Source organism: Phalacrocorax aristotelis, chromosome 3, assembly GCF_949628215.1.
Source record: "Phalacrocorax aristotelis chromosome 3, bGulAri2.1, whole genome shotgun sequence".
Classification (NCBI taxonomy): Eukaryota; Metazoa; Chordata; class Aves; order Suliformes; family Phalacrocoracidae; genus Phalacrocorax; species Phalacrocorax aristotelis.
The window spans coordinates 119,293,065-119,317,036 of NC_134278.1; the positions used below are offsets into that span (position 1 = coordinate 119,293,065).

The following is a 23,972-nucleotide window of genomic DNA, read 5'->3' on the forward strand; positions in this document are numbered from 1 at the left end:
AGCCCAGTTTTAGAAAAATGACCAATTTAATTTTTTTAAAAAGTGGCTCAGAAAATTCCAGTAGTACCTAGTCCTGACTTGAATCTAGGCAGTCACAGTAGTTGAGTTACCTACCACCTATGACCAATAAAATAAAAGCCTAGATGACTGATTTTCACTCAGCCAAGTAAAGAGGAAACCTGCCCTCAAATGTTATACATCTCAGTCTATTTGCTTGTTCACTACTACACCTCTTTGGATCCTCTCCCGCTGTGAACAGACTATTCAAAATGTCTAACCAACATCCACACAGAGAACGGGACCACAATATCAATTCAATATTTTTCAAATCGGATAGTGTCATGACTTAATTTACCTATAGAAATCTCATCTGCGTCACTCTTCCAGTTATAGGCTTTGTCCTTCACATGTCCACGAAGGGTTGGACACACAGCTATAGCCATCTGGAACAGTCAGCTTCACAAATTTTCAACATTTTTTTGGGGGGGTTTTTTTTTTAGGGGTTTGTTTTGTTTTGTTTTGGTGTTTTTTAAGCTATTGCCTCAGTCACTTCCTCCAACATCAACTAACCAGAAGACGAGGAATTTCATGGCAGCATTTTAACACATAAATTATTCATCCTCTTTTTCAGTGATGGCTCTCACCACACAGCTATTGATAGCAATCATAACCAGTAAAGACAGGATTCAAGAATCACCACTTCATGTGTGAAGCACAATACATTTCTTTGATTCTGTGGCAAGAGTGATAACAAACCCCAGTTGCTTACCTCAGGTCTAAGAGAAGGAAGGATAACAATTTCTTGCAAAGCTTGTTTAGCCAGTTCCTGCCCTGCAATATCATCAAATTTGACGGCTGGCCCACTAACAAAGAAATGGAATACTAATTAGTCTAACAATGAGATACTCTATTTTTCAGCTGCAGCTGACCAGTTTAATTCATTTGACTATTTATACAGGACCCTTTTGAGGAAATCTACAACTTACATTGCTAAGCATTTAAAAAGATAAGCATTTCTGATTTTAATTTTCATCCTTTCGCCAAAGTAACAACAACAACAAACAAAAGAAACCCCACCCAAAACAACAACAACAAAAAACCACAGCAAACAAAAACCACTGATTTTCAGTCCAAGTGGACCAGGACTGTACTGAACAAAAAACTGGTATTACGCATTGAAAAGCCTACTTTTCTTCAGACTTACCTATCAACAATTTCATTCAGTATAAGATTAGCAAGATTACTGTCCACATTTCTAAATATCTTCAAGTCTTTCTTTTTTCGAGGAGCAGTGGTAGGAGTAGAAGGCTTATTTGTTCTACTATTTTTAGGAGCAGCCTGGGTGGGAGGAAGAAAAAAAAACGACAAAAAACAACTTGATACTTTCAAACCATACTGTTAACAAAATTACTATTGCATTTCATATGCTCCAGTAAAACCTAATATAATAGCACATACCAGGTACTCTAATGCTGTATTTTGCTACAAATCATACTATCATATTCAGACACAGGTAGAACATCTTAGGCTCCAGTAGAGAGGAGGGTTTTTTGTTTGATTTTGTTTTGGTGATTTTTTTTGTTGGTTTTGGGTTGTTTTTTTTTAAGGTAATTCATTATATTTAACTATGGTATTTTCCCCCAGCATACTCTAGAATTAGAGCATCACAACTCTTTCTGATTCTCAACACCTATAAGCAAGAATTTCTACGGCTGTCATACTTAGCTGACAGGCCACTTAAAAGCCTTCATATTACAGCAGCAACAATACTTAACTACGTTTATGTTCTGCTCATCGTGCTTGTTATTCTACTTTACTGTGGGAGTAGCGGGGGGGAGATAAGGATGGAAGGGAAAGAGATGGGTCAAAAGAAATGCAGCATTTTTGTGTCATATTAGTACAGGACTTACTTTTGTATTTCAGTCACAATCTAACCATAATTGGCTTTTCAATGTGGTTGCACTACAACCTGTGCATGCTTGCTTTGGAGCAGAAGGAATATGTGGGAGGAAAATTTGTAGTTCTGGAGTAGGAGGGTTTTTTACATATTGGGAATAACATTTATTCTTCTCCGAGATAAGCTTCCCTCAGTTTCCCATGCAATTTTCAAAACAGGTATTATTATTTATCACTGTGATCACAATTAAAATCTATTTGCCCATGCAGCCACCCAAAGCCTCCCGATTTCTAAAATCCACTCTGCAGCCTAGACCAAGAGGCTTGGCCAAAAATGTAGGAGTTTAGGGTTTTTCCTCCAAAAGTTTTCTGCTACTACAATACTGCAATAAAGGCAGTAAATCCAAAGTTTGTTCTGGAATTTACATTGACTTTCCAAGTGTTCACTGCTATATTCATCCTTACCATACCTTAGCTGCAGGATTTGGTGCTGGTCTAGACACAGAAGTTGATATCCCACTGTAGCTAGGTGTTCTATGGTGACCTGAAAGGCCTGTGGATCCAGTTTTTGCAACAGTTTTTGAACGAGGAAGGGAATTACTCGTGTGTGTTAAGGGATCCTTCTTTTTTGGAACCGCTCCACTTTCTAGAAAGAAAACCAATGTCATGAGAACATTTTCAGCAGTTGTACTTTTACCATCAACTCTAACTTGAAGATAGTATTGTTGACACATATAATACAGTATTATAGCAGAATAATACAAGCTTTTAAAGAAGTTTAGTACTTTTAAGGGGATATTAACTGTAGCTTCCTCCTAAAGTTAAGTTTTGAATTTTTAGGAGCTCTCAAAACCAACACTAGTTAGCCATCTTAGAAAAGCTAGAGATGGCTACGTCCTTTAACAAGGGAAGAACACCACCTTAAGACAGGACAAAACACAACACCGTCCAGAAAATTCTTCCATTCCCAAGAACTCCTAAAAATAATCATTATTATAATCCCCAAATTTCAAGCCATTAGATTAAGAGCATTCACTCCTTAAGTGATGTTAGCAGACTAGTTACTTTGGATGCTAGCTAACACTATCTACAACTTCCCACACAGAAACTTCGCCAAGGCACTTTAATTTAGGAAAATTAAAATAGTTATACCTGCAAGCAACTACCAGGAGCTTTTTCTTACAACTTTATTTTACTTCAGGGATCTCAAGGTGCAAGTAAATTCTGAATGGACAGCTCTGAAGCAGCTTACCTTCCTACATTTAGAATTAAGTCTTAAAATATTATATTATATCACTGAATTCAAACACCACCACACATGCCATTCACGCTTACTCTAATTCACCTCCATGATAGAGCAGGAAGGTCTCCAATTAGGTGACAGATAAATCTTAACATATCGGCCACAGGTAATTCAACTACAAAAGGCCATTTTGGTCCAGAGTAAGTGAAATAGCACTTGATTTCTACATTCTCCATATGGGATACATGATAAAATAAGGTTCCCTGGCACAGAAATAGTAAGTGTAAAGCATCAAAACAGAGACTAAGAGGTAACAATGTGCTACAGCGAGCACGCAGGTTGGTCAGGCTGGTTAATGATTAGAACACAGCGTCAGATCGGGGTTTTTCTGTGGTGGCAATACAGTACCGCAAGCTGCCTAGTACAGTATTGTTGTCTGTGATGGAAACTGTAAATACTGCCTTATTTTATATCCTTTCAAAAGGATTAAGGAGCCTTTTGATTAGCTAAGAGAAATATGGCATCAGATGTAAGGAAGGACTGGATGGATTTCAGCTACAAGTTTCTTTGCTAAGATTCTAGAAATCTGCAACTCAGTTTGGCTTGTTAGACTTAAGCAAGAGGCCAAAGAACTCTGATTTTTAAGGAATTCAATGACTCCACAAAGAATTTTTGATTTATAATTTTGCAGTCCAGTGAAAAATACTTTAAGTAGAAAGGCTCATTATTTTGAGTGTTGTGTTTAAAAAATGCAAATAAGAATACTTCAGCAAAACAGTATCATGGAAGGATCAATTAACTACTGCCATGTTCTCAGCCTCTTTAGACACAAGTGTCTTGCATAATTCCAGGAGCAAATCTTTACACAGCCTGCAGTTACCCATGTGTTGAACTATTTGGCTAACAAGCTTCTAAGGCCCTTCTTCAGTCACAGATCTACCCCTTTTAAGGGCTACAGAAAGCCTGAAAGGGTCATAGTAAAAAATGCAGATGTATCAATGTGAAAAAGGCAAAGGAACTCGAAGAATATAATTAACTACATTTAACTGTAAGATATTTATAGGGAAAAAAAAAGAAAAAACCCACAAACAACAAAAATACCTAGAACAGAACAACACACCAACAAAAAAAACCCCACCAAAACAAAACTGGCTACTGACTAAATCACACACAGATCCAGAGCTGGTTAAGTTTACTTAGTCTTGCACAGGAATTTCCAAGTCAAAAATTCTTCAAAATTAAACACACTTAGTAACTTTCAAGTTCAAAAACCAGCATACAAATCTACTAAAAAACCTAGCTACTCAACACTTTGACTGGTCCAATTTAATCAAAAGGTGCCACTCAGTTTAGTGTTGGGGTTTTTTGTTTGGTTTGGTTTGCTTGTTTGTCTGTCTCCCTCCCTCCCTCCCCCTTCAGACTCATTTGCACAGCTGGCTTAAAGTCAATACGAGAAGGCTTCAAAAAGCTGAAGTAGTTTTTCCTCCATCTCCTTTACCCTAAAGTGTTGCTCAGTTATCACACCTTCCCACAACCACTCCCATCTATTGAGTACAACAGACACACATTGCAATTTTAAGTATAATAAAATTGCATAGGTACGGAGCATTTCAGAAAGCTGGAAATATGGGGGTGGGGAGAAGGGAAAGAAGAAGATTTAAATACTAATTATGATTTAGTCTAGCTCTACCTCCAGGCATCAAGACCACTAGTTTACATATGTTCTGTGGTCAGTCCTGATGTGGAGCACAGAAAGAAGCACTGATGAACTACTCCTGAACATAGTTGTTCAGTATCAACTCCAGAGGGAAACTTCATTTTACATACAAATCTTCACTGAAGAAGCAAATAAAAATGCCAAACTTTTCAGAATCAGTTTATCTAAAGTTTACCTATTTCTAAAGGGTGAAGTGTTTGATTGGATGAAGAGCGCATGCACATCTCTTGTCAGACTGACAGCCATTATCATTTCATTATGTACAATATACATTTTGCTGTAACAAGTGCAAAGTCCCTAAAACACATTTCTTATCTGGTTGTATTTGTCATCTGCTAAAAGATGGAAAATATGCTGCAGGTGGCCTTAACACCTTTGTAGTATCTCCGGCAGCCTTTTGCCAAATGTTTCACTATTCCATGTAAAACAGTAAGGAAGATCTAAAATATCTAAAATATGTTCTAATCACAAAGACAAACCATGATTTTTTTTCAAGTATATTTGAAACACTGAACAATTAAATTGTCTACATCATCTATACTTACAGGATAGTACTAGGAGCTTGATCATTGTGATTTTACTCTCCAATTCTTGACCAAACAGAATAATTTCCTTCAAAGCTCCAAGATAATGCCACCAGATCATACAGAAATAACTATCTGGTCCTGAAAGCATCCCTGCAATTTTAATCTATCATCTGAATATCCACACAGCCAAGCAAGGAGCAAAATTTTGTCTGAAGTTTTCTGTTGGTTAAATTGTGATAAGCTGCACACACAGGTGCCCAATTTCAGGCTCCCTTACAGAAAAAAAATGGTAAAATGCATTTATTATATTTAACTGTTTTTAAAGGTAAAGCGAAGTAAGGATATGCTTGAACAACTTTAAGAGAGGCTTGATTACATTACACACCTGGAAACACAGAAACAATCTGGGAAACATGCAGCTCTAGCTTATTTAATAGAGATAATAGCATGCTTTGTATTTCTAAAAAGGAAACCAATTATATTTTCTTTTGTGCATCTAAAACAGATTAAGGCACATCTTAATAAACAAGTTTATGCTGTTTTATAACTTCTTAAACATCAAAAAAAAGTTTAAATTAAAATTAGTAGCAATATTTCCAGTATTCCAAAACAGCTTCCAGCCTTTAGTTGTGAAACCTTAAAACCATCAGGGAATATTCCTTGGAAATTCCTTATGTATGTCTATTGATAACTGACATAAAGTCACTAAGAGAAGTTATTGTATGTGGGGGCCTGTGAATGTCAAGTTGGAAAAAAAAATTCACCAGTCTAGAATTTTCTGTAACTTTACATATGTAGTTTTATTAAAAAAAACAAACAACAACTTTAAAATGCTTAGCTATAAATTTTCTGCGAATATTGCATAGCAAAATAGATTCAGCAATTGCAAGACTGACAGTTATTCAGGAACAACATTCACAATGGCCCCAAAAATAGTAATTCCTTCAAAGATTACATTCAAATTTTTCAAATAAGTACATTCAAGTAATACAAAGTACCTAAAAGGAAACTTCAGCAACTAACAGGGACCTGTTCCACATTGCCAATGGCAGCACAGCTACACAGACCAGGGGCACAGCTGTTCTCCTTTCTGCATCAATATAGCCATGTCAGCCAAAGATCATCTGTTGCCAAATTACGGTGTTAAAAACAATCTCATTGCTACTTGTTCTTCTACTTGGGAAACTCCTTGGAAAATCTTACAGTATTAAGCATAGAATTTTTGCAACTTGAAAAACATTGCCAATATATGCCTACTATTAAACATGTCAGCAAATCCTTCCAAGTGAAAACTGATAAAATGCTAGCTACTTGCACAGTGCTAGCGTTGTGGTAAGAAAGATAAATTTAATGCTTTTTCTGATAGTGTATCATGCCGAGATTTACATGTTAAATGCAAACTGTAATACTATCAGTATTGTATGCCTGCTAAATAAGTTCATAAAACTCAAACACTGCCTTTGGCAAGACTGGCATGATTTCCTTTCCAAGCTAGTTTAGAGACAAAAAAACACCCACAATGCAAGGGAAAACACGGATGTCTGAGGAAAAAAAAAATATAGCTAAATTGTTTTACATCTAACTTAAGGTATAGCTACTTGTTATTACTCTTAACGCAAGTTACTGTGTAGCCTTCTGCAACAGAACAGCAGGTGATACTGCTGTAATAAGGTCTTATAAAACCTCATTATAAATTTATCAGATAAATTCTCAAGGAAAATCTCTGGCTATTTGGATAAGGTAGGAAACTATGAATGAGGGGACGAATAAACGAACATGAATGAGGACGAATTCCCTCATGATGATGAGGGAATGACAACTGGGACAGGTAGTCATTTGTGCTAGAATGAAGTAAATTGGTCTGAAAGGCTGACACATAGTATCTTGAAATAAGGAAGAATCTCAACTCAGTAACATTTTGGAAATATAAAAATGTGCAGTATAGCTATGAGAATAGAGTATCAGACAGAATTAAGAAGCAAAAACATCTTTAAAGGCTTTGGCCTTTAAAAGACAAATGAAAGAATGCAAAGCACTTTTTGACAAAAGAACAGGCAAGAAGGCACTTTCTTGATGTTAAAACTATGAACAACCATGTTTCACACTTCATAAAATCCTGGACTTTTAAACCCAGCCTGATTAGGGAACAGTGCAGGTAATAGTTTATGTAGATAAAAAAAAATGAAGCTGATGCCAGAGCCCTGCGGCTCAGTACTTTCTCAGTAACGGCAGCCCTCTTATCTCAAGTAGCCTACAAAGTGATTTTGTACAGTTTTCTAAGAATTTGTCACCTACTGCGTTTTTTAAATGATTGCAGCTGTCCATGTGAAAAACACCCTTTATTACAACATGTATAAAAAAAGTACTTTTAAGAAAAAAACATAGCACCAGCATGTTCTTACAAACATGACTCCCTCCCCCACATCCCCAAAAAACAGACACAGGGAGCGTGAGTGAGCCCACGAGTGGAACCTCTAGCCAATTAAGAGATTCAGACATCAATTAATAGGCTGGCTTCCCTGGTGCCATCAGGGACCCCACAGCTGCAGAAGTTCAGTACTTTGGCTAAACAGAGCTCTAACATCTACAAGTTATGAATCTAAAGTTTACCTTTGGCAATGCAAATGCGAATGTAAACAGAACAAGCCTCTTTAAGTCTTGTTCAAAGTAATGAGTAGATGCCTGTTACCTAACTCTTTTTTATGACCTGCTCTTTAGTCCTTCTGTCTCCTCTCAAACCCCACTGAGCCTGGTGAACAAAAGTTTCTTGGTTAGCCCACACTGCTCTTCAGAAAGTTGGAAGACACTTTCTCAGAAAAAAGGATCCCCAGGAGACCACGGCCTTTGCAGTTGTTTCACTACCCTTTCCTCCACAGTTTTGCAGAAGCGGTTGTCATGCATCTTCTGTAAGTCACCAGGAATATGACTTGGTGGGTAAATTGACTATTATCAATTTCCACAAGTTTAACAACAGTGACCACTTCCTGCTACAGGAATTTCTGTAAATAAGAACACCTGCCACAGAATGGGCAAAATATTTCTTAATTTCCAGTAGATGCCAATGGATATTCTACACTTTGTTACTAACAGATGTAAGTAGATGAATTAACAGTTTTAAGAGCAAAAGTTCAGTCCAGCCTTCTCCTGCAGCATCCAATTCTGACACACGTCGAGGAAATGGTGCAAAAACATATAAAGGAAAGAGTTTAAAGAAAAAGCTGTTCATATCAAATCAGATGGAGCATGTTATCAACTTCTGTGCGTACATGTATGTATCTGTTCATTCAATCTCTAGCCAACCAGGTAAAAAGACAGAGTGTCATACTGGATCCTTTACGGTAAAGAGTTCTCAAGCTCAGTCTACATAAGGACTTATACTGAAGAGCCATTTTAACTACATTTTTTTTTTGACAAGTACCGTTAACAAAAATACCACTTATGTAGTAATCTAAAGGTGTCTAATATGACATAGTTCCACTGCTTTAACTTCTCAGACATTGCGAGAATAAAACCAAACAGTAAGATGTCTTCAGGACTAGAAATGGAGCTAAAGGAAAAAAGAAAAAAGACTGTGGTTTATACTAAGTTTCAAGTTTAGTTACTTTAAAAACTGAACACTGCTCTGGACTCAGTAGACAAGCTTTATGAATTCCAATGCTTGTTAGCTATTTTATTTAACCTCATTATAGTCTACTGTACAAATTATCAGTTGAGACCACAGTTGTGACAACAGCTTACTGTTGGCTTAAAACATTCCCTGAAGACAATTCACAATCCTCCCAGTAACTTTACTGCTTGTGTATGGACAAAAAAGTGTAAAAGTGTACTTCTGATATTTTAGTATCCCTGGTGCAGTCTTCTGGGAAAGGATAAAAACAACGTCTTACGACACACAACAAAAACAAACCTGGTTCCCCCCCTTGTTTTAATCATGTATTGTCTTCTCAGAGTAAAAAACCCTGAAATTTAAAGCAGCATAATGCAAATGCACATTCACTCTTACAATATCATAAATGAAGAACTACTATATAGGCAGAATATATGACCTACATATCCTACATTGACTTTGACGTTTTCTAAAACAGGCTTAATTAAATTCCTTTAAGAAAATAACATGAGAAATATTTTCTAAAATGTTGTAAATAGTTTTGGATTCTAAGACAGTCATTGTAAGAGAGAACTGAATGCTACAAAATAGAACAGTGTTGTCAAAGTCATAGAAAGGATGTAATGTATTTTATATAAAGCCTTTAAAAACAGAAATATAAAACAATTTTTCTAAAAGTTGGTGGGGCCAGAACATAGCATTGCATAATTTTCCCTGCAATACACCAGAAACTGAGAGGCATCCCCTCAATAGGCGCCGGTAAAACCAAACCCACCTGACTGGAGATGTCCATTGCGGCATGCCAGGTTAGTACTGTCATTATAGACCTCCATTTGCGGCTTGGAAATTTGCAAAACTGCCTGCAGCTTCTCTACATAGTAGACAGAGGGGGAGGGAGGAAAAAGGACAAAATAAACAAAAATAAAAATGAACCAAGAAAATTTATGTATGTTGAACACACAATGTCAAGTTTGGCTTTGTTATACTTGATACAGGGTTAAAGATAGGAGGAGTATTTCTACCTACTCTACATATTTAGCAAATTTGTAAGAAAATTTTGTCAGCATGAGCATGACTGCAAACAGATTTAAAACTAGCCATTTACGGCTGAGTTAATTACATTGATCTTTCCAGTCTAGTGATTGTAGTTACTTCCCAAAAGCAATGGTCCGGATTCGTTCAACTTCATTTATTAAATATTTGTTGATAATCCATTTCTGAAAGTTCTCCCTAAGGTGTAACTTTTGACCAACTGCAAGGAGTCATCACTTTCCTGCATATTAAATGTTTCACTTAAGTAGCCGGTCAACATTTTACAGAAACCTCAACTGTTCTAGCAGAACACCACATATATATTACGATGTCTTTCAAGATCTCTGCTTAGAAATACGATTGCCTTGAAATTAAGTCAATAAAATTGTCATGCAAGCTGTGTTCTTTAAAAGGATTCACTTCAGAAACATCTGAATGCAAGATTTATAAGGTTAAAGATTAAGGAGAAAGAAATTACTCTAAGAAATCATGATAAACTAGGCAAAGCATAAGTCAAAGAGATGTGTAAGGTTGTGAATGACACAAAGCAAGAAGTCCCAGGACTTTTTGTTCCCTGCAGCTCACCTACCACTCCTGCTTTTCCCACTGCAGTTAAAAACCTCTAGGCCTTACTTCTGGGGCACCTTACAGCCTCTCCCACCTTTATTTCACACACACGCCCCTTTTTTTGTATAATTGTATATTTGTTTGTAAGGATGCAAGGCATACATTGTCACACCCCACTCCCCCCCCTCCTTTTTTTCTCCTCTCCCCCAAGAGATAACAGTACCAAGAAGCTGCAGGAAAACAGATGGCCAAGTAAAGCGAGCAATGTCCTCTGGCAACATGAAAAGCACATACTGCAAAAGAAGCCGAATTCTACTGAAAATGTGCACACAGCCAAGATCATAAATGCCCTGACTGGAGGAAGAATTGCCATTCAGAGCTTGCAGATCATACTACCAACAAGTACAAATACTTCCTTGCTTCTGCTTCTTTGTCTATTACAGATTTTTCTCCTGTCTTTTGGCTTCATTCCTTTCTTCTTCTGGCTGTGCCTGATGACTCACTGCTTAGTTCCCTGAAAAGTATCTTTAGATCCAATAGTTTAAATGATGGTTTAATAACAATTTCCAGACTGAAAAAGATGTGGTTTAGAGTGACAACTTAGTCGCCACAGACAAACACAAAAAGCTAAAGTTCAAGATTAATATGTGCACCCAGGGTGTACTATATTTTAAGTTGAAAGCATTGAAGAGTCAGGTACAGTAAAACAAAAAAAATGTTAGTCACAGGACAGCCTACAACCAACCACAAGGTTTGTAACGTGCAAGAAGTTACCCTAAGAACCTCCCTCTAAAGAAGCCTAAGAAAAGTCCTTTTAGTATGACCGACCGCAAACACAGTGTACTATTTTAGTGGGCGCAGCACTACTGAAGGCGACAGCAGAACAGTTTACTCTCCCTGCCTAGTGCATGCAATCTGAATGGAAAGTACATAGAGAAGCTTAGGAAACAAAATTAGTATTAATATATTTGGTAAGATACTAGATATTCGGTTAAGTTTTGGAGAACATTTCCAAACTTTACAAAAAACAAACAAAACCCACAACTTTCTAGCAAGTGACCACAATAAAATCAATTGGCTTGGGCAGGAATTCAGGAAATGCTATTTGCTCCAACACTACAGTTTGAGACTGGGGTTTTATCACAATTAGCAATGGCGCAGCAAGCTCCACATATTCAGGAACTCCAAAATTGCAACATAAAAACGTAATCCAACTGTGGTCCAGTTTCAATTCATACACTGTCTTCCCATCACATTATGTATTAACATGTAATTTTAATATCACACATAAAATTACATAAAGCAAATATGTAACTTTTTTTGAGAGACAGTGTAGCTATAGAGTCCTCTGGAATAATGAAAATAAATTGAGCTATTAAATATTATTCCAGGGAATTAACAGAACACCCTATCACCTTCCATTTAAATGCTTTCTCCCTATGCCTCCAGATATTGGAGGAAAAAAAAATTGCAGGATCTCATTCATTATTTCTCCTTGATGATAGAGCATTGACATAAACCTACCAAATAAACACCACTGCAGCTATTGTCTTATTTAGGCAACACTAGACCTTGAGTTCAAGGTAACTGATTTCTAACTAAAACAAAAAACAAAACCCTGTAACACAAGCCTGAAGCAAAAACACCAGCACCTCCAAGAAAGTGGAAGAATCCCAAAAGGTGCCCATTGAAGCCCGCATCCACACACAGACAGAATTATTACCAAAGGAGGATACTGTTGAAAGTTATTTTAATTGTGTCACGTGCATCCTTCAACTAAAATACTGAAGCTACGTATAGTACACTGAAAGGCACGAGTGCTGACAGAAATCTGTCCCCCTGCAGAGTCTCTCTGAATTGGAAGAACAGAGGTTGGTACAACACATGGACAGTGTTAGAATTGAATAGTGCTGCACTGGTCATTATGGTTATCTATCTTTAGGAACAGCAAACTGCTGAGTTCTATGTATCAATTGCAGAAAACAAATATCCTCCTGTGATTCTAATTATACCAAATATAATGATTCTAACATGGGTGATCAGTCATCCAGGAGAGATCAGGTCCATGAAGACCATCAGAGCAAGATTTATCCACTGATCTAAACAACTGCACAGCTAACACACCCTAAACCATGCCATAAAACAGGCCGCCACCAATTCAAATGGTACAACTTGGAAGTCCCCTGACAGCTAGCACAACTCACTGGGCTGCCAAAGCGACCGAGTCACCTTGATGTGCTCTGAAACATACCTGGAGTAACTTCAGCTTTCAGGCTGTGTCATAGTACAGCCTTAAACAGAATATGGTACAGTAATTTAGACTCAAGATTAAAACAGGGCTCAAAATAGTGAAGCCAACATCCAAGGTAACTAGCTACATCCTCTTGGTTGAACATTAAAAGGCATCAGTGGTGTGATGACACGTGGTGGTAAGACATGGGTGTGATCAGACATCACACTTCCATCAGTGGTATCCAACACATCCATCAGTGGCTTCATTTAACCTAAGTTTACATTGACAATCCAACACATTAAAAAAAATAAATAAATAAAAATCAAAGAACTGACCGCTTTTAAGGGACAGTTATCCATATGATTTTACTTTCACTTTCTGTGTATTACCAATTTAACTTGCTTGACTGGATGGCATTTCAGTCAGACAATCCGCAATCACATCTCTGTCTAGCAAACAGGATGAAATATCTGATATTGTTGTCTACTTTAAGTCTGTTTTAGCCTGCCAACTACTGCAATAAAGGACTTGCCTGTTCTCCCTTAATAAATAGAGAAATTCCACAGGGCTAGAGGTAAACATTCTTTGATCTTAAGAGTTGAATTCATAGGAAAAAATCACTTTATTAAACCTTTAGAGCTTCAAGAGCCTCATGTTTAGTTCAACTACAAAAGCATCTCTGCACCACTTGAACACTTCCAAATATCTTACTATAAATAACAAGCTATGTTTAGAATTGCACATGCAATTCCACGCTAGAGGACCTTGAATTTCAAAAAAATCAATGTAAAATGACATATAAAGTAATAAAAACAGATGCTGTCAATACTTGAAAGTTGGTTAGATGGTACAAATATTACTCAAATAGATCCATAATGATCAAGCTTGGAGGGATTTAAATCCATTGGAGTATCTGCTTGAACAACATTTTTTTCCTTCCTAAAGGGCAGGTGACTTCACTTGCTCTTTTTTATCCAAATTTTGCTCTCAGGTATATTGTTTGAGTCAGATCCTTAGTGCAAATTGAACAAGGAGCTAAGTAGAACAAAGTACTAAACTTTTGATAATTTCAGAGTAAAAATAACATCATATCTGACATCAACTTATGCAATAAACACTATTCTGTTTACTTTTCAATCTGTACTCTGAATGAAGACTATAAACAGCATGTGATCACACATTCTGGTAGTAAAGATGAATATAAGAGCTTGACTTCAACTTTAGGGTTTTTTTTGCAGTGTTTACCCTTTTTATCTTTTCAACTAGAGCACAGCAAGGAAGCAACTTATCAACTTCACAAGTGCTGCTACAATAACACAAGCAAGGATGAAGCACCACCCACAAAACACAGGTACTGATACTTCAAGGTTCAAAGATCAGCAAATTTTTTAAAGAAATCCTCGTTATTTGCAATTAGGATGTCAGCAACAAGCCATACTTTATCAAAGACTGTTAGCATGTAATCACTTTCACTCTTTTGTTCCCTAGTTTATATTACCTCTAGGAGCCAGCCTTTAACCCTAATGAGTAGAAAATATTTTTTCTGCATATACTAAGGTTCTACTGACAAACACCAGTAACGAAGCATAGAAGCCAGAAGCCTTTTTCACCCCACATTCCCTTCACTTTTTTTCCCAAAAGAACCAAGGTCACCAGGAACTCAAGGGAAACAACAAAGATTCACTTTCTTGTGGTTGTCACAACTTCCCTGTCAATCTCCAGTCAGGACAACAGAATCACAAAGTGTAAGAGGAGAAAAGAACATGAGTTTTCCTGTCTGCTCTATGTGCTCCTAGGAGAGGGAGTTAGAAGAACTCAAAACACCACAGTGAAAGATTAAAGCTGAGGATGCACATGTCAAACTCAAGTACACTTGTTAGGTCTCCCTTAAAGGGCAATGAAAAAAAAAAAACACCTTTATTTTGATTTTACTGCCTGAACTGAAAGCATTTCCAAAGATCTCCATTTAGGGGATGCAAAGCTGTGGGTTTGTTGCTTGATGGGGAGGGAGGATCTCTGTCTGTTTATCATGCACAGTAAGATGCCATTTCCAATCCTGCCTGTTTTACTCTGTCCATTAAGAGCTTATATACAGCACTTAATGTTCATAAAGCTAAAACTGATTTTACCCCCTAGTCTCAAAATAGAACACTACTAGATGAAAATGACAGGAATTAGGATTTCACAACCTTATGGTCTACATAATGCTAGAGAATTATTACCACAGTACATACCAATAATCAGGAAAGTTGTTCCATAAGAGACAGCAGAATTAACAGAACGTGAAGTAGTTACGCTTACAGAAGGCACACTTCACACTTGTGATCAGCATTAGAAGTTTTCCTACAGTTCTAACGCAGCAATCCTAAACTAACTCCAAGATTTAGTCAAGACTTCCTTAACTGATGAGTCAAGCGTGTTACTGTATAAAGCCTTCCCAATTTTACACCTATTTCTTAAGGCATAGGGAAGTGGGTCATGAGATTCCAATTTCAAAATCCTCGAATAGCATTGAAAAAAATATTACTTACTCTCAACTAAAATCAAACTTAAGAGGCCCTACACAGATAATGACTCCACTTTAAAAATCAAAGTAATATTTTAAAAGAATGCCTTACATGAAGTTGTGCAAATAATGACAAACTTTGCAAAGTCACGAATTGTTACTGGTACCTAAAAGCTGCAAGCGATCCTTGGCCATTGCCAAATTTGTCATCATTTTAGATTGCAGACGTCGAGCCCGTTCACACTGATCACCTTACAAAGAAAAATCAATGTTAAAACACAATTTGGCAAATTAACTTTTTGAAGTGCTAAAATACTCACACCCAGCCTTCCCTCCTCTTCCTCCCACCCCTTATCTACCCCCTCCACTAAGGAACATCTTTGCAAAACTAATGAAAAAAACCCTAAAGCTTCCTATTTAATCAAGTATTTAAAGTTAGTTGACATTATCTGCTTTACAATATTGCTCATAGAGCAGCGGGAACCCAAGCATTGCTTTGCATATTCTCTAACATCTGATGCTGATCTAACATATGTTCTTTGTCACTGCATTTTTCTAAACAGAAGTCAAATAACAAAGATTTTTAAGAGCTTGAAAAGTGACTGAGAGGCAAGTACAATTTGAAATAATTCACTTTGGCAAAATTAAGAGATTTAAATTCAGTTGACTGTGTCCCTTTACACTTCAAAGCACACAGAAGCGCAAACATTAATATATCACCACTTCCTAAAAAATAAATGTCTGTTCAAGTCAAGCTTTTTTTTGTTTGTTTTAAAACGGTGCAATTTGGATGGGTTGTATCAAATGCCACTGGTATTGCTGTGTAGGTAAGACATCAACATATACTGTTCACAAACATTTCTAAACAGAGCTGAGGAACAAAACAACAGTCTACAAAAGCAGTTACAGGTTTGGGCTTTTGGGGGGGTTGGGGTTTTTTAAATTATTATTATTGTTATTATTATTCTACAGAAATTCTTAGCAAGTCCTTCACTACATGTATTTCTCTATGGTACATAACCTGCTTCTATAGTACAGCTTAAAATACTCCCATATACACAGATGGCTTTCTTCCTTTGTTGGAAATGTTCAGCTATTTTGGCATAAGCTATTCAGAGACGCAATGCTAGACCGTTCCAAACTGGGGTCTTTCTTTTTTAGTTATACTGAAGGAAATATAAAATTCTGTGTAAGTGAGAACACTGCCAAGTTTGGCAAATCAAATCAGAACTCAATATTTTGGCATTCCTGTCATATAAGGAATCAAGTGTTTTACTTTAGAATTTTCATGAACTGCTTATGATTTTGGATAGTCTGAAAATATTTGGAGCAAAATTTGCATGTGTTGTAGTTCAGAACATCAAGGTAGAACAGAGAAATGGACCAGTGTTCACTGACAGCTAAAACAGGAATAAGAAAACTCTTATGAATTAATTCACACAACAGACCGCTCCTAGCACCTACCATATTTAGTAATATTGATTCCTCACTTTGAAGAAGCCATAAACCAAAATCTTTACCACAAAACTCAAAACTGGCTTACCTTGACCAATTACTAAGACAGCTATTCCTTTTTCCAGTTCTTCAATTCCTTTCTTATACCATTCAACAGCTTGTTCCTTTTGTCCTGCTTAAAAAGGAAGTGAACCCATTATTTTCTGTAATGAATTAACGCTTAGGAATGGTTCCATATAATGCTCCATAAAACAAATAAGAGGAAGGAAGAGATATCTGAACAAAATTCTAAAGCAACACTTAAAGGGACACTGTCAACTTCATATACCCTTAGTTTCAAATAAGCTTTTCTACTGAAAACAAGTACTACACCAGCCTCAAATCACTTTTGCCTGTTCTAGGAATACTTCTCCATCTGCCTTAAAGACATCAGTCCCCTACCAAAAAAAACCAAACAAACGAAAAAAAAAGGTAGCCAACACATATTCATTCACAACAGAAATGATGAAATTAACAGTTTTTCTTTCTGGAACATCAACATCAAACTGAGACATGCCTCTTAATCTCCCAGTGGTAGCCAATACCAAAGTAGCACTAGAAGCACAGAAACTCTGGAAGAAAAGCAATGAATCCAAGATACTACATGAGTAAACAACTTTTGTCCAGAGCAGCTCACTTGCCACTGGGGCGTTTCTTTGTTCATCTAATCATGAAACTGCTATATTGCAAGCATATGCTGACTTTCACATGAAGAGTTAGAGTACACCTCTGTACCAACAGTGTCCTAAATGGATATTATAGCAAATACAATCATGAACATGCCTATGCTAACCTGCCATGGTTTTAGCTGGGATAGAGTTAATTTTCTTCATTGTAGCTGGTTTAGTGCTGTGCTTTGGGCTTAGTATGAAAATAATATTGATTACACACCAATATTTTAGTTGTTGCTGGGTAGTGCTTGTACTAGTCGAGGACTTTTCCAGCTTCCCATGTTCTGCCAGGTGCACAAGAAGCCAGGAGGGGAGAGGGCACAGCTGAGACATCTGATCCAAACCGGCCAAAGGGGTATTCCATATCATGTAACGTCATGCCCAGTGTGTTAACTGGTAGGAGCTGGCCAGAGGAGGCAGGCAGCAATTGCGGCTTGGGGACTGGCAGCATCAATTGGTGGGTGGTGAGCAGTTGTATCTCTTGTGTTTTTTTTTTCTTTCTTTTCCCTCTTTTCCTTTTTATATTTATTATTATAATCATTGTTATTATCATTACTATTTTAATTATTAAACTGTTCTTATCTCAACACACGAGTCTTCTTGCTTTTGCTCTTCCAATTCTCTCCCCATCCCACAGGGGTGGGGGGTGTGAGTGAGTGGCTGCGGGGTGTTTAGTTGCCAACTGGGGCTGAACCACGACATAACCCATACTGCCGGACACCATGACAGCAAATAACCCATTGAAGAGATATTCATACCTACTTCAGATTGCTCCCCTTCTATAGATATTCTGCATTAAAGAGCTACTTGCCTGCATATGGAAACATACTTCTGTAAGTTTGTTAAGTCACACTATCTGCCTTCCCACACAGAAATACAGCACATTAGGCATTACAATTTAAACATGATTAACATTAACAGGCTGCTAGTGCTAGAAAAAAACCAAAAATGCCTAGAATGAAATCTTCAGATATCATTACCCTAACATTTCACAAACCTATTCCTAAGTGCTAGTTACCAGTGATTGTGTTGCTTCTGCACTCAAATCTTTTGATAACTGCAGTCCCACATCTGTTTTCTAGCAAATATTAGTGCCAGCAAAAATATTTCAGTACATTTCTAGAATCCTCTTAAGGGTTTTCTCTTGCTCCCCTCCAGATGCAAAATCTTTTAATAACATTTGGCAAGTTACTCTGTGCAGGTAATTCCACGCTTTGCTCTTCTTACCGACATCAAGCCAAAGGAGCAGCACCTTCCTACAGTCATGTACATCACACACCTTGGGAATCATTTTACTACTCCCCTTTGCCTGCCAGCCTAGCCTGACTGTTAAAGCAAAGCTAGATAAATTAACTCACAGCTGAGTGACTTTGATCTTCCCTGTAGCCTGTTTTTCTTTAGGCTTCTCCCCATCACCTATAGAAACAGCTTCAAATGCAATATAAATCTGATACTGATTATGGCTATCAGAAATCAAATTTCAGATTATTCCAGCCACCTCTGCTACTGCCTGAATTGCTTTGCTGTTCTAAAGGACAGCTGCAAACATGCCAAGGTCATAACTAAAATCTCACTTCCACCTTGTAACCAGAGAAGTTTTAAAAGCAATATAACAAACCGAGCTGTTTGCAAAGGCAGTGCTCTGAATCTGCGCAGAACGGTTTACTAGTTCTCAGTGATCAAGACATCAAAAATACAATAAAAAAGTCACATTCCTTAGAAGTAATTGATTTGCTCACTGGGTCTGGCTGGGATGGAGTTAATTTTCTTCCTAGCAGCCTCTCTGGTGCTGTGTTTTGGATTTGTGAGCAAAACAGTGTTAATAACACACCAGTGTTTTGGCTGAACAGCTTGTCTGGCCTCAAGGTTTTCTTCTTCCCCGCTCTAAATGCACAGTGAGTAGGCTGGTGGTGCTCAGGAAGTTGGGAGGGGACACTGGCAGGACGACTGACCCAAACTGGCCAAAGAGATATTCCATAGCCTATAATACCATGCTGAGCAACAACAACTTGGGTAGAAGAACAGGGTGGATGCTGCCTTCCAAGGCAGCCATTGCTCAGAAACTGGCTGGGCATTGGTAAACAACTGCCTTTAATTGACTTGCCTTCCCCCACCTCTTTCCTTCACTTACTAACACATCTTTATGCTGAACCACGTGTTTTCTCACTTCTGCTCTTCCTGTTCTCTTCCCTGTCCCATTGACAGGAGTAAACAAGCAGTGATGTGGGTGCTGAGCTGCTGGCTGGGGTCAACCCACTGCATGTGCCTTCTCAGTCCCAAGAAAAGGTGTTAAGCTTAATTCTGAATATACCAAAACAAAAATATTAACTTCCCCAATAATTCAGAAGCATAAGAGTTACCAGAGTGCTATCATAATTACTGAAGCGCACATAGCTTCCAGAACAGCAAAAACTCTACATAAATAGCAGGATATTAGACAATCCAGAAATCCCAACCACTTCTCATACTGCACCTAATAAGTTGTCTTCTGTTGGAAGTTATAAAAAACTTGTTTCCATCTCAAATTCCAAGGTATGCATGTATTCCAGTAAAAACAGATAAGCAAATAACAAAACTATGTATTAAAGCCGAGGTCTTTCTCAGTGAAATGACTATTACATTTGCAGGGTTATAACAGCTTTGCAACTGCTTGTGTTAGCAGCAAAGATGTATTCTTCTTACTAAATGTACGACCTGCGCAGCTAATTCATATATGACAACTCTAAAAATATCTGTAAAGCAAGCCCATGATTAGAATGGTTATTTGAAGGCTAACCCTTCAAATCACCAACAGTTATAAGCCACAACAGTGGAACAGGCACCTGATAACTTAAGACGTAGCTACTCTTCACAGACCAATCATGGAAACCACTGAAGTTTTAAGCTACCTCACCTTCTTTCATGTTTTGCTCCTATGACCCACAATGCTCTTATAATGTACATCTGGTCTAAACTAACCTTGCTGCACATGGTGGGTTTTTTTGTCCCAAAACTTACCACTGCCACTCCCAAACTGTCAACGCAAAGCAAGACACATCCCTTGCTTTTATGGTGCTCTCAGCAGGTAGCTTCCATTGAAGGCCTGTTCCTATATTTTTAACCTCCTTCTCTAGGATAGCAGTTTCATTAAAGCTCAGCTGAGAGGAAGGACATAATAAGGTATTCTGATATTTCCAGAGAGTTTTAAAACCCAGCACAACATACCCCTAAGGACTACCTTTTGGATACTGACAGACGTGCTGCTGTATTTAGACTAAACGGCTAAATCAAATGCACTAGTAATTGCTTCTTTTTTTAATCCTGTAGAGAAAAAAAACATCCTCACTCCTATGTTTTATTTAACTAAACCCTAAACATCCTCCTTAAGTCCTTCTAGTCACATAGCGTTAGTTTTTTTAAGAGTAAGCATGTCAAAGAGTTTAAGAAAAATATTTTTAAAAAGCAGCTGCCAAAATACGAATAAATATTTCTCTCCTTACAAGTCAGACGACTCCAAACGGGCAGTCTGAGAGCCAAGTTTCCTGAAGGCACACTCCAGCCCTCCCATCAGGTGTCAGGCAGCGCATTAAAGGATGCGCCCTCACTGCAGCCCCCGGCGCTTGTGCCGGCCGGGGGCCTGGTTACACCCAAAGCTAGTCACAGTCACACGCCCCCGTTTTCAGCCGCCTACCCCGGACCTCCGCACCGAAAACCTGAAGTTACCAGAGCGAAACACAAAGACTTGCTTTGCCTGGGCAATCAGCCCGAGCCCCAGCTTCGTGACCCGGCCCGCGCCTGCGGGACGCGGCGGTGCGGGGAGGGTCGCGGCGGGGGCAAAGCGCCATCGCTCGCAGGCACCGGGGCGCAGCGCTGCCCCCGCACCGACCTTCCGCACCGAGCCCCCGCGACCCGCGTGTCCGGCCTCAGGGGGAGTTGGGGTGGGTATTTCCACGTGAAAGCGGCAGCCGCGGTACCTCGGGGCGCACGGCCGGCAGGCCCGGCCCGCCCTCCCGACCGCTGGCCCGGCCCGCCTCGCCTCCCTCCGCGGCTCGGGGCGGCCGCCGGCCCTCCCCTACCTCTCTCGTCCTCGTCGATGCGCAGCGCCATGGAGATGCACTCGAAGGCCCGCTTGTGACAGGCCCGCACCATCTCGGGCGCCCCGCCGGGCTCGGGCGCCTCGCCGGCCCCGGCCCTGCTGCCCTTGGCGGCCATGAGGGCGCCGCGGGAGAGGCGCTCGCAGAGCCAGGCGAAGAGCAGCCCGAGCTGGAAGGCGACGAAGCGGAGCAGGGCGAAGGCGGCGAAGAGCGGGTACGAGAAATAGTACAGGTTCCGCTTGTGGGGGGACGACGCCGCCGCCGCTGCAGCCGCCGCCGCCGCCCCCGCCGGCGGCACGGAGCGGGCCGGCCTGGGCGACGAGGGGGGTGAGGCCCCGGCGGCCGGGGGCGCGGAGCTGGAGCCGGCTGAGCCCTTCTTTTTCCCTCTGCCGCCCGGAGAATTCATTCACCGCCGTCGCCATAACCCGCTGCCAGGGACTGACAACAACCGGCCATGGCGGCGGCGGCGGCGACGCCCCTTTCTCCCGGCCCCGGCGGGGAGGCGGAGTGCGCAGCGGCCCTTCCCGAACGCGGGGCGGCACCGCCCCCGCCGCTATTGTGGACGGGGCCGCGGCGACAGCGACAATAGGAGGCGGGGGACGGCGCGGCAGAGTGCCTACAGCTCCCGGCGTGCCCCGGCGGGGCGGCGGCGGCCGGGGAACGGCCCCCCCCCGCCGTGCCAGCCTGCTGCCGCTCCACCGGGACCCGGAGAGCCGGTGTGAGTGCGGGGCGGGCGCCGCGCTTCGCCCCCCGCCGGCGGGGGTCGGACTGAGGAGGAGGGTCCGGGGGAACAGGGCTCCTCTCGTCTGAAATCACTCGGAGACGTGCGGCAGCGGCGAGCGGCGGTGCCCAGCCTCCCGCCGCTCCGGGCTGCCCCCAGAGGGTGCTCCCAGCGCTTTGTCTGCTCCGCATTTCTGGAGCTGAAGTGACAGGCTCTCCCCTCACAGGGAGGAACCTAATGTAATCGAGCGTACATTATAGATACATCATTCTGGGGGGAAAAAAAATCTTAACTCTTTTCCACCCTCGTTACAAATAAGGATACCCAGTTGCCCTTGCCACTGTTATCAATTATTTGCCCAACTATTTGAGTATTTGAGTATTTATTTGAGTCTCCCCTGATGAGAGACATCCTCAGCTCCCCACTCCTGTGGTTATTTCAAAGCTTAAAAGGCTGTGGTACACCTGGTCTAGCACAGAGCTGGGAGGCCCTCCCCAGCTCCACGCTACAGCAAACCCCTTCCTCTGTGCTTCCTCTTATTTTCGGTTTGTTTGCTGGGGTTTGGTTTGTTTGTTTTGCCTTGTCACAGACTCCCTGTTGTACAGATGAAACAGTGCAGCACCGACGTGTGGATATGACAGGCCGCCTCACTCCTGAGCCCCAGACCTGCAGGCAGCAGCCTGGGCTGCACCAGAAGTACAGCGAGAGACTGTGAGCTGCTTCAGCGCACCAGCCCGCTTCCCCAGTTTATAGCAAGAAACCTGGGGAGGTGGGGTGTGTTAATCAAAAGGATATGCCAAACTGAAATCACTACTGTCCCCAGTGTTTCATTGCCTTTTCCTAAATTACTATAAAACTAGTGGTTTTTTTCTTTTTTGCTTATACCACATATAGTTACTTATAGCACAGAAAGTTCCTCCTGGTGGTGTGTATTGTTTTTCTTAAATGACTGAGGAGAGTGTTTTTCTTGTCAATGACAGAACCCAGTATTAGTTTTCTTACTGTATAAAATACAGAATTTTATTAACATATAAACATCTAACGTAAAAGAACTATTCATGACCTTGAACCATTATTAGACAGAAACAATAAACTTATCAGCACCGGAAAAAACCGCAGCAACGTTCATTAAGTATTCTTCTTCTGTATTTTGTAAGAAGGATGATGTACTTCTAGCATGAAAATATCATGAGGTATCTTCCAGTCTACTCATGACTGGAAAAAGTTCAGTATCTAATTTTTATTTTTCAGTATACCTAACTGTCCTTTTAAAAAAAAACAAAACCAAAAAACCAAAACCAACCTCTTGTTTCCTGATGTAAAAACTTAACAAATTTTGGAATTCCAAAGAAACTCCAGAAACTTCAAGCAGTGTTAATACTACTTTGCATTCAAAAATGGCAAGTGAAATAAGCCACGTGACAACAGGTCACGGATCCACAGTCTCTATTATCCATCTACAGTCTGAAGTACCATCCCATTCCTGAGCAAAACAGTAGGAAAGCTGGTGAATGGATACGTTATTAATAAATTAAAGGATGGGTTGAATGACAGTAGGAAGACAATCTCAAACAATCTTGACTACTCAATCTATTCAGTTATTTTTACTTTTCAAAAAATTTAGAATGACACCTTTGTAAGTGATGTGACTATATCATGGCAATGTAATACAGACTGAGGCACTG

The 23,972-nt window shown here is 39.9% G+C and overlaps 1 protein-coding gene and 1 long non-coding RNA gene across 9 annotated transcripts in view; one reads left to right on the plus strand and one right to left on the minus strand.

Annotated features, from left to right (window-relative positions):
* The window catches only part of SPAST (spastin), a 37,332-nt gene extending 15,240 nt beyond the window's left edge, over positions 1–22,092 (minus strand). For 2 of the 8 annotated variants that reach the window (XR_012659915.1, XM_075089318.1), the window contains exons 1-7: positions 21,549–22,091; positions 16,872–16,955; positions 15,496–15,579; positions 9,766–9,861; positions 2,367–2,542; positions 1,205–1,338; positions 770–863 (exon numbers count right to left, since the gene is read on the minus strand). Coding sequence is in view for 4 of the 8 variants with exons in the window: in XM_075089318.1 (XP_074945419.1) it covers positions 770–863; positions 1,205–1,338; positions 2,367–2,542; positions 9,766–9,861; positions 15,496–15,579; positions 16,872–16,955; positions 21,549–21,972 (1,092 nt within the window). In the remaining 4 variants the exon portion in view is untranslated. Of the gene's footprint in view, positions 1–769; positions 864–1,204; positions 1,339–2,366; positions 2,543–9,765; positions 9,862–15,495; positions 15,580–16,871; positions 16,959–21,548 lie in introns of all 8 variants that reach the window. The other 6 variants (XR_012659914.1, XM_075089316.1, XR_012659917.1 and 3 more) reach the window with 3 other exon arrangements.
* Positions 21,642–23,405, plus strand: LOC142055407 (uncharacterized). Its single transcript, XR_012659923.1, has 2 exons — positions 21,642–21,780; positions 22,893–23,405. It is a non-coding gene; the product is annotated as an uncharacterized LOC142055407 (long non-coding RNA).
* Positions 23,406–23,972: the final 567 nt, after the last annotated feature.